General features: G+C 35.7%; 2 protein-coding genes across 3 annotated transcripts in view; one reads left to right on the top strand and one right to left on the bottom strand.

The window, feature by feature from the left end:
• LOC307163494 (formyl peptide receptor 2-like) overlaps nt 1-11,382 on the top strand; it is a 322,109-nt gene that overhangs the window by 225,000 nt on the left and 85,727 nt on the right. The gene's annotated exons all lie outside the window — the stretch shown is intronic.
• Nucleotides 69-5,226, bottom strand: il11b (interleukin 11b). The gene is made up of 5 exons (XM_079879553.1): nt 5,156-5,226; nt 3,062-3,225; nt 2,845-2,922; nt 2,414-2,560; nt 69-1,924 (listed from the first exon to the last, which is right to left on the bottom strand). Exons 1-5 carry the CDS (start codon nt 5,160-5,162, stop codon nt 1,763-1,765), a joined length of 558 nt encoding a protein of 185 aa, XP_079735679.1. The 5' UTR covers nt 5,163-5,226; the 3' UTR covers nt 69-1,762.

Genomic DNA, 11,382 nt, shown 5'->3' with positions numbered 1-11,382 from the left:
CAAAACCCGTAACCTTTTAGTGTTTTCTCTGATGTCTTCAGCGCTCTCACATTTTGCATCTTGAATCTGTAGCAAACTAATTTTGCGTCTCATGTAGGGCTGGCAATGTATTGTTTAATTTAGTGCGATTAATTAACCAAATATGGTTATGATGCTGGTCAGCATGATCAATTTCTCTCTCAGGGAGCATGACAAATCCAACAGCTGTGAGAGAGCGCTACGCAAAAACGCTTGCATCACAGATCTCTCTTTCTGCCGGACGTGCCAAGTCCTGACTTTTCAGGTTTTAAACTCACACACAGTCATGTGACGTATCCTTTATCCATATCCTGTTCCTTGTTCTGCACCGTTTGGTATTAGTCATCATGACAAAGATTTTGACATTCATGGTTGATTACACTATTGCTGGCAATTTTTATCTGTCTGGATCTAGTTGAGCTCAACTATCTGTGAAAATGTTCAGCTAGACAGGGCAGGGGAATTATTTATAAACCTATGACAAGACACACAAATGTTATATAAAATATAAATGATTATATTCAGAACATCGGAAATAATGCGATGGTTAGATTGTTTTGTTAAAGGTTCAGTTGTTGCCGAATCAGTGCAACAAGTAAAAAAAATATGATGCAAAATCAGTTTATTGAAAGAAAAATGACTATTCAAATGACAATAATCAAATAAAACGTATAAATACAAAAATAAATACATAGATAAGTATAAAAAAAGTATGAAAAATAAAAATAACATCCAGGACTTTCCCGGTCTACAGCCATCTGACTGAGCTTGCAAAGTAAAATTAAAATGTGAATTTGAGTTCTGAATGATTATCAGATATTACCACCGTTTCTTTATCATGTAAACACTGTATATTTGTTCTCCTCTCTACAAATAGTCTGTTGAAATGAAAAAGGCTTTAGCATTGTTTTTTTCATCTTTTCAGTACATCTCTGCAATAGGTTGGCACTTAAGTTACATTTCATTTAGAATAAACATGCAATCGCAGCGAATAAATACAACTTTCAGGTAGTGGGTGCTTTTCAAGGTACTGTATTTTCAGTGTGTTCACAATAGCATCCATTAGCCCTAATAAAACTATGGAAGTTGTTTTGTATTGAATGCCCAGTTTTATCATGGTAATCTTGTCAAGTAGGCCTGGATCAACTTCTGGTCAACATTCCTGTCAAACACAGTTTAACCTTATCCTTAAAAGATAGTTATGTTGTTTAACAAGTATGTTGATTCACTACATCTTCGCAAAATTACTAACTTTCTACAAAAATAATTAAAGGAGTGCAGGTCCTAAACTGCATTTAATAATACTTCACAGTTGTACCACAGTAACGACACTTATTAGTCATTATTACACACCTTATAGCGACACCTTTTGGTCATTATTAGCAACTGCCTGCAGCTGATTTTGCATACAAATTTCATTATTAAAATGAGACACTTCGTATTTTTAAAGTGCTATTTTTCTCATTCACTCGATGTATAAAAAAATCCTTCATTGTAAACAAAAAATAAATAAAAATAAATATTAAATGCATTAACTTATTAATAATATTAAAACAACAACATCACACAAATGAACCGTTAACTGATGGAGGATGACTTCTAAAGGCTGGAACTTTCTTTCCATCCCTTCAAACATTAAGGCAAGTCAAACGATGCTACCACGATGCCTGTGGACCTCATCTTGCGTTTACTTGCACCATGGAGATGAGGCTGAGGGCTACTGGTGTCAAATGATGTTGTATGATCACGATTGTTTCGCTTTCAGCAGGCCTCTCAGTGCTCTAGTGTACCAGTCGCAAAAGTTGAACAGTTTTTGGTTGATCTCCACATTGGCCTGGTACAAGTCCCAGGCTGTTTTCAGAGGAGGCAGGGAAGGGTGGACGAGCTCAGAAGCTGGCTTCTCAATCTGTAAGATAGATTTAGAAGATAGATTTAGAAGATATGTTTAACCACTTCCTATTTTCACTTTTATTTCACTTTCGCTTTGTGTCAGCCAGTGTAATTTCTGAAATAATCGATTTGTTTCAAGATTTTGCCTCTATCGTCACACTGACCTATATTATAAAAAAAAAATATATATATATATAAAATCTTTTTCTTTTTTTTTGCCAGAAAATTATTAATAGAATTTTTTTTTTTTTTTAAATGTAGCCTAATTTTTGTAGCAATCTACTGTCTTTAAAGTCTTTGATGAATTTAATGCATGTTTGCTGAAAAATGTTTTTCAGAAAAAAGAAATCATACTGACCCCAAACATTTGAACGGTAGTGTGTATATACTATATATGACATCAGTTGGCATGATCTTACTTTAACATGCGTTTTGCATCTATTTTGACAGATTTGAAGTTATTGTTTGATTTCCTACTGTAGGTGAGCTGCACGATTCTTATTACCTGACTGAGCAGTCTGTTGATGAGATGGATAAGATTCTTTGTCTTAGAATCATCACTCCCCAATTCGTCTTGTTTCTGCTGGATCCAGTTAAGGTGGAACTTGAAGGATTTAAGACCGGAGTACAGCTGTGCTAAGGTACTGATCACCTGTGGGCCAAAAGGAGACACATTTTACACACATCTTATTTTTGAAACTAGATATATTCTAAACTAATAATAATCTGTCTCTCTATCTATCATTCTGTCTATCCGTCATTCTTTCTTGGCAAACCATGCTTTAAAATGGCACTGAATTTCAGTTTCAATCTTGGGGTTTTCAATGAACAGTTTGGTCTTAATTTCAGATGTGATTCATAACAAAAATACAGTCGAAAAGAAAGTATTCTTGAGACAGAAAAAAGACAGAGATGAATAAGATGTTGATGTACTACCTCGAGTGATTTCAGGTCTTTTGTTCTGAAGTCCAGAGTGGGCAGGGATGTGAGCGATTGTTCAAAGTTCAGATTATTCTGAAAAATGTCAAGCATTTAATCAGACAAACAGTAAGCTAAATGACCCGAAAAGTGCGTGCATTTTATTCTGCATGGGACATTTAAAATGAATTAGAAAATCATTTACATAAACATGTATCAGCAAACTGACACTTACCTCTGGCCTTTCTTTAGATACTGTGTTTAATAGCGTACGCATGTCGTGGTAAAGTATTCGCAGATCATTTTTTCCTTGTGGTACAGCGGAACGGGCTGTGACGAAGTCGAAGAGCTCAGCAAAAGTCACCAAGACGATGAGGGGAAAGGTGAAGTCAGTTGACACTGTCAGCATAAAAACAAATAGAATTTCATATTAATGTAATTGGAACAACTGCTCTGAGTCACAAGTGCTTCAATGTGTGTCCTGAACAGCTGTTTTACTCCCTAAAATCTTAGATCTAAGCAGAGGGATTTGCACGGAGAGCTCTTCCTCTTGGTTTGCAATGGTTACACTGGATGACACAAAAATTTGGAACACAGGAAGATTTCTCCCCACAGGAATTCCCAAGGCATGTTGGACACATATTTGTAACTGTAGCTGGGTGCGTTGCAATCGGTTTCTTGGAGTGTACAAAATTAAGAGATGTATGCTATTTGGATGAAAGGATGCATGCCTGAGCTCATGAAATTTCAAACTGGTAAAACTAGTGAATCTGAATAGAGAGAGAATATACACACGTGCATAGAAATAAAGTTTTAGCAGCATTTTATGCATTTCTTGACTCTTAAAGGGACAAATATATATTAGCCCTAATGCAGTTCTTTCTTTTAACCGCTAATAATTGGCTAATTCCCGGCCCGTTTGATGTTTCCGCCAGTCTTTAGCCACAGCAAACTCCAATGAGCCATAGCCGAAGTCTGTCTGAAGGTCGTAGGCCTTCAAATACATTCAGCAGATATGTGATAACTGTGTGATTTAACCCTTTGATAAGCATTAGAAGGAAATTAATGGCTATTTACGCAATTAGCATCCTTTGAAAACTTTCTAAATGGAGGAATTGTTAAGGTCAATGATAACCGCTGCGTGCAACCCCTTCAGATTTGATAGTGGCGATCTCCATCAAAACCGTTGTGAAGTGAAAGGTCACACTGACTCTATTGGCTCACTCGCAGACATCCTCTATCTGCATTAGTGTTGGAAAATGTTTGCTTCACTCTGATAGCATCTTTTCGCTTCTGTCAACACAATTTTGAGATGGCATTGCCCTAATATAGCTCAACTGTTTAGTTATGAGCTTGATACTGATCCGAGTCGATACGCATGCATGTTTTCAAATTGGACGTTATCATGCAAAAGCAATGTAAGAATGTTTACAGACTGAGGTTAGAACTCTGATCCCGTTACAGCCTTGAAACAGTGTTATATTTAGTATTATCTACTATTTATTCAAATTTGAATATCTGATTTTTACTTCAAGTTAAACTTATTTCCAAGGCATCTTTTCTAATTTTCATTTACGTTTTTAATCTAATATTTATATTTTATTTTAGCTGTATTTCAATTACTGAAAATAATTTAGTTTTAGTCAAAAATAGCACTGCCTTAAATATATTCTGAATATTCTGAATCTCATTATTCTATTATATTATATTGTATTATAACGATATTGAATTAATATAATTACAGAACAGACCAGATATGAATTAGTGGGTTAAATACCTTTAAAGATACAAATGGTCAGTCTGATTTGATTAGGAGAAAATAACCTTGACCTTTGACCTTAATGTGACCTTTTATTAAGAATTCAAGCACATGTTCAGGATTTGGGGAACCAAAGTATTTTAACTAATAATTTACAGTATACAATGAAAAAAACTTATTGGTAGACAACTAATCTGAATATTAAGTGTTATGGTTGTTAAATACCCATAACTATCATGATAAAGATCTAAACAGATTCTTCAATAATAATAATAATGAATCGATAATTAAGAGTTAAACACAATATGATTTACATATTTAAAATAATATAAATGACACAATACCCATCTCTAACATCTATTGTACCTTGAATTAACCTTGAACATACCTTGAGGTTAATGAGCCTTGACCACTATTACTCTATTATTCTGAATAGACTAAATTCATAGACAGCAAAAATACCCATTTAGACCCACCCTCTACAGTTTACATATTTCTGCCTTCACTTCACTTCACTAATTCCCATGGCTGTGTTGTAAAGTGGGGGAAAAAAAGGAAGAAAGAACTTACGTTTCATGATAATCCCAAAAAACCCACGTAGTAAACACAGTGTACAAACTTGTCTTTATCACTCTACTAACATTGGAACTAGTGAAAGTGTTCTCCTTTATAGTATGGGCCATGACACACACACTGTGACTCATTCACATTCATGAAAAAAAAAAAAGTCCAGACCTACACACCCCCTCTCAATAGACATATCTTTTTTCTGAAGAACTGAATTTTTTTTGCTATTTCCGACAACTTGATGTCTCCAGATCCTTATGTTCCTAATTTTGGATTTCTGCATTTGGATTTAACGCAAACAACCTTACGTCAAGCATCTCCACTATATGTAGAAGACTCTATACTCAAATGTCATCTTCATATTCATCCCCAAATCTGATAGTTACCAGTTTGTCTTTGATATAGAATATATGTATACTGAGACTTGTATCAGATTACAGGTCAACATTGTAAAACGCTGCTGAGATGATGGACCGTAATGAGGCGTGAGAAGGCTTTTTTTTAAGATAAATTAGGTGCAGTTCATGACACAAGTCACAGTACACTCACACACTAATCTAGAAGATCTGAAGCCCCCCTACCCATGTCTCCCGACTGACCGTTTCCCCCCACATTCGTCGGCTTTGCCTCCTCTGACACATCTCAATGTAATTTCCACTCAGACATCCAGCATGCACAAGTGTCTTCATGCCTTCATGCACATACATGCATTCCTTCCCTCTCTCTCTTTCATTTTCTCCATCACCCACTCATTCTTATTTCTTCCTTTCTCGATTTGCCCAAGACAAGGCAAGGCAAAGAGAGACATGTTGATAAGAATAATGACTGTTAATACTCTGTGGGGTCATATCCTGTACCTCTTCAGGAAGTGGTGAGAGTAGCCTAGAATTCTGTGGTCTAGTGTACTTAGAATACAGTTATAGATTAAGTGCACACTGTGCATTCCCATCATTTGTATTCACACTAATTTGAAATGGTCATTTTGCTTTTACGTTGTGTGATGCTTGCGGCGTGGATGCAGCGCTGCAAAAAAGGAAATGTTTTTAGTGACTGATGGCATTTTATATACAGTCAGCCATGACTCATTTATGGGGCATGGAGAAAGTGTATAATAATGAGTAATTGCGATTAAAGTGAGTAGTAATCGGCTGGTTGATGTCATGGTGATGATGCTGATGTTTCATCTCATTTTCTCCGATGCAACAGGTGGGAAATCAATGGATGGAGAACACACCTTAGTGCCCTTCCCAAAGAAAGTAGGGAAAAATGTTACTCACTACAGGATATTCTAATCTTTTGTTGAAATCATGCACCTCTATGTCACAGAACGTCTAGAACAACATGCTTTGTCCAGACACAACATTCATCCATTATTCTGCAGTATCAGAAGTTGCATCATATTCTGTGACAGAGCAACCTTTTCATAAAGCAGGGGTGGGTAGGTGGATTGTTAATGCTCAGTAGACAGAAGTTCATTGTGTCATATTCGGATGCGTTCACAGCAAAAGACAAACCACATTTAGCCCAAGTGGGTGGATTCTTTGAGGTGTTTAAATTCCTGCAAAGGAATGCATGATCAAGCAGAAACAACATCCTTCCCTCTATTAATGAACTGATCATAGAGAATCGGATGCTCCAAATTTGAATTCTATAACTTCCTTTTTTAGCTTTTCCTAGCTGTGTTGTATGTATGTATGTATGTATGTATGTATGTGTATGTGTATGTGTGTATATATATACATATACACGCATATATACTGTATACACACACACCCAAAGACATATATATACACATATACAATTTTTTTATATATATATATATATATATATATATATATATATATATATATATATATATATATATATATATATATATATATATATATATATGTGCGTATATATATGTCTGTGGGTCTGTGTGTATACAGTATATATGCGTGTATATGTATATATACACAGGCATATATTATATATATATATATATATATATATATATATATATATATATATATATATATATATATATATATATATATATATATATATTTCGATACTGAAATGTCTGAAAGGGTACACAAAACCAGCTGCACATTCTCGCTCTTGACACACAAACCCGCTTCCTTTTACTCACTCGTTTAATTTGCTCCGGATGAATATTGTTTGTGTTACAGGGCTTGAATTTCTACGTGGGATTGCACATAGTGAGCATAATTTTACTCATTCACACCCAAAGTGCGTGCACATAAAGACAAGTATATTGGCCATACAAAACAGTATAATGGGTCCCATTCGTCAGGTCTTAAAGTGACAGCAGCCTAATATACCGGCTGCCAAATTATGAGATAATATTAAAAATAGCTAAATGGCAGTTTTTCCCTATGGTATGGATGTTAAAAGTGTGGCCAGTTAAAATGCTGAGTGGCTAGTAACTTTGGAAAACCACTAGCCACTGTGTGTGTGTGTGTGTGTGTCATTAATATATTACATTTATATAGCGCTTTTCTTGGCACTCAAAGCGCTTTACATAGAAGGGGAATCTTCTCAACCACCACCAATGTGCAGCATCCACCTCGATGATGCGACGGCAGCCATATTGCGCCAGAACGCTCACCACACACCAGCTTATTAGTAGAGAGGAGACAGAGTGATGAAGCCACATGAAGTCACAATATAAAGGAAATAGCAACAGATCTTTTCTTGTGATTGTGACTAACGAAAACGAATCCATTGTTTGTTCATTGGATTGAGGAAAATCTGAAGCAAACTTGTTTCACCAGAAGATCGAGTTCTATTTTTAATAAATTACAAGTTCAAATGTTTTTATTTCATGTTGATGCAACTGTCACAGAGAGAGCAGAGGCTTGGATCCAGAGCAGCTATTTTACTTTATTTACAAAACTAAACTTCACATAATCTTCTTCCTAATGTTAAACAAAGATCACAAGAACAACAAAAACGTAGAGTCCCATAACAGACAATAATTAAGAAGTAACTGAACTCAACAGGGGGTATAAATACACAGGACTAAATGAGTGAATTAACAAGGAACAGGTGGACATATTCGGTTACTATGGGAACAAACAGGTACGCATCAGGAAGTTTCGCCCTGCGTCCGAATGTCTTAGGGGCCGTTTACATGATCGGTTACCATTTTTTAACTAAAAACGTAAAATCCTTTTTATGCGTTTTGGCCCTTCATTTACACAACAAATGTAAATTTTTGGGGGCCTGACTATGCAAACTTTTGAAAATGGGTTTCAAGGTGCATGTTTTTTGAAAACAATACCGTTATCGTTTCCGTGTAAACTACTAAAAAAACAAAACACGTATTTGTGAAAAAGGTGACGTCATGCGCATGCGTGTTACGTGTTCAGTCTATAGGCGGGTAGTGTTTGTTTATGAAGTGACATCACCAACTACTGGCCTGGCAGCAGAATACATCATTTTAAGACGTTTTTCGCGCATCCATGTACGAGGATTGTTTAGACAATGGTTTCGCGGAAAATGCAAAGGAAAATCTTTTCTGTTTTCAGTACATGACTGTCGTGTAATCGTACCCTTTCTACATTTGAATTTGAACTTACTACATGACTATTAAAAAAGTATGTTCTATGAATATGGGTAGTATGTAGGAAATTCAGACGTACTATATCCAACATGTCACTGTCATGTGACCTACCAGCGTTTTTCTTCTTCTTCATGTCATGAGCATGGCTCGTATATAATACGTATTAATATGCTCCATACACTGCCTGTGCCAGTATAAAAATCACTAAAACAGGATATTGGGTTACAGCCATTTTGTCTGTTTCTCATTCTATTCTTTTGAACAAGGAAACAACGCAGAGGTAAAAAGCATAGAATTCACAGTCCCTGGCGTGGGAGAAAGGGGTCAGATAACAGTCCAAAAAGTCCTAGATCAGTGAAGAAAGGGGAATCCCAAAACAAATCAAAAGGCGGTGCATGGATAACTCACAGTCTTGCTGACCTAAATCTCTTCTGTGGCCTACCACTGTTATGTTTGGCAAAACCACATTCTTTCCAGTCGAGCATATAAAATTGCGAAAACAGTGAATGACCAGAATGTCCAGATACTAATTTTATTTTATTTTTAAATGTGATATCGGCTAACATGCCCGGACAGGATAGTTTTAGTCATAACAGTTTACTATGACTTAATGTCTTCCTATGGCCTCACACACTCAGACTTGCTCTCACACGCACATTTTTTCGGGGATGATCCAAGCATCTGTCATCATCAGTGAGTCTAAACCAAGCGCCAGTCATTTGTGACATCATCACGAGACTTTTCCTGTAGAGTGAACACCATTGTTATTGACCCTTAAAGGGATAGTCCACCCAAAAAAGAAAATTCTGTCATCACTTACTCACCCTCATGTTGTTCCAAACCTGAATGAGGCTTTTTTCTTCTTTTCTTCTTTTGAACACAAAAGAGATATATATAAATCTAAATAAATAAATAAATATATATATATATAAATCACCAGACAGTTGACAGTAGCCATTGACTTCAATAGTATTTTTTTTCTTCCTACTATGGATGCCAATGGCTACCATTAACTGTTTGGTTACCAACTGTGGGGACATGGCCAGAGCAAAGGCAGGAGACACTGCTTGCAGTCAATTTAAAGTTTTATTGACTACAAAAAAAAAAAAATCAAAAATCAAAAAGAACATAAAAGAAAGACAATAAAGGCGACTCTCTCTAGAACTGACTCGGAGAGACAAGATGAATCCTTTTAATACTCAACGGTTCAACCATTCTATAGAAATAGGGGAGTAGAAAATAGAAATTATATATACACACACATTCATAAATAGATAAACTTAAAAGAAACGAAAATTCAAAATACATTAACATCAAAAAAAATAAATAAATACAAATTATAAACAACACAATACAACATATTATCAAAATAAACACAATGAAAAAATGACCCCCCTGCTCACACTGGGAAGTAGACTATGCCAACACCATCCGGAATTCCTTGGGATGGCATAAAATGAGGAACAGGAAGGCCGCACTTCCTCTTAAACCCCCGCCCCCGGAACCATGCGGCAGCCGTGAGACAAAAAGCTACGTTATGAAAATGAAGAGATAAATTTTGAAATAAATTTTAAATAAAGAAAGAAAACTCTTGGTGTCTTTTCGTCCATCAAATCCTTAGACTAGAAAAAGTGACCAAAACAAACAAGCATTTATACAAATAATATAAACCAAACAAACACAGGTCATACTCATAACTCTCTAGTTAGTAGTTTCCAGGTGTACAGACCCTTTCCAAAAAAATTAGAATATCATGGAAAAGTTTATTTATTTCCATAATTCCATTCAAACCGTTAAACTTCCATAGATTATAGATTCAGGGCCCACAACTTAAACGATTTCAAGTATTTAGTTGTTTATTTGTACATAATTTGGGCTTCCAGCTCATAAAACCCACGAAAACAGGATTTCAAAAAATTCGAATATTACATGAAATCACACAGTAATTACACAGTGATACCATGGTCATTGAAGCAGGTTTTGGTTATTTTGGCAGTGTGGGCAGGTGCAAATCCTGCTGGAAAATGAAGGAAGCATGAAGTGCTCTGAAAATGTCCTGGTAGACGGCTGCATTGACTCTGGATTTAATAAAGCACTAAATAAACATCTAAATACTTGAAATCATTTAAGTTGTGGGCCCTGAATCTATAATCTATGGAAGTTTAACGTTTTGAATGGAATTATGGAAATAAATAAACTTTTCCATGATATTCTAATTTTTTGGAAAGGGTCTGTATATAGCATATAGAGCACAGCATAAATGCTTGATGATTCTGATTGGCTGATGGACTTTGACCTTATTTAAGCCAAGAACAAATAAATAATACTAAAAAAATCTGATTTGAAACGATACGTTATTGCCTTATTTTAGATTTCTTAACATGTTGATGTTGCATTTGTTCTTCATCCTCCCATGCCTTGTGTCAAAAGTTTGCCATATTAATCAGCTATTTCAAATCATGAATCTTTCTTCTTGCAGATGGAAATATACAAAGTCAACATCTTACTTATGTGCAATTCCCCAGTCACAGTCTCAAAATGAGGACTTTCCTGTGATGCACAGACACACCGACATCCTCACAGACGCACACAAATAGCTGACGGGAGGGGAGTGTGAATTCCGTTTTCGTCACACCGTTTTTCATCTCTAATCTGCTTGTCA

This window comes from Squalius cephalus, assembly GCF_949319135.1.
Source record: "Squalius cephalus genome assembly, chromosome: 8".
NCBI classification, from domain to species: Eukaryota; Metazoa; Chordata; class Actinopteri; order Cypriniformes; family Leuciscidae; genus Squalius; species Squalius cephalus.
The sequence above is the reverse complement of the archived record's forward strand: the minus strand, read 5'-3'. Positions and strand labels throughout refer to the sequence as shown.

Coding starts and splice junctions, on each gene's coding strand:
- il11b (XM_079879553.1), bottom strand. Junction 2,561..2,844: donor AAGACCTGAAATCACTCGAG/GTAGTACATCAA, acceptor TTTGGCCCACAG/GTGATCAGTACCTTAGCACA. Junction 1,925..2,413: donor TCAACAGACTGCTCAGTCAG/GTAATAAGAATC, acceptor TCTATCTTACAG/ATTGAGAAGCCAGCTTCTGA.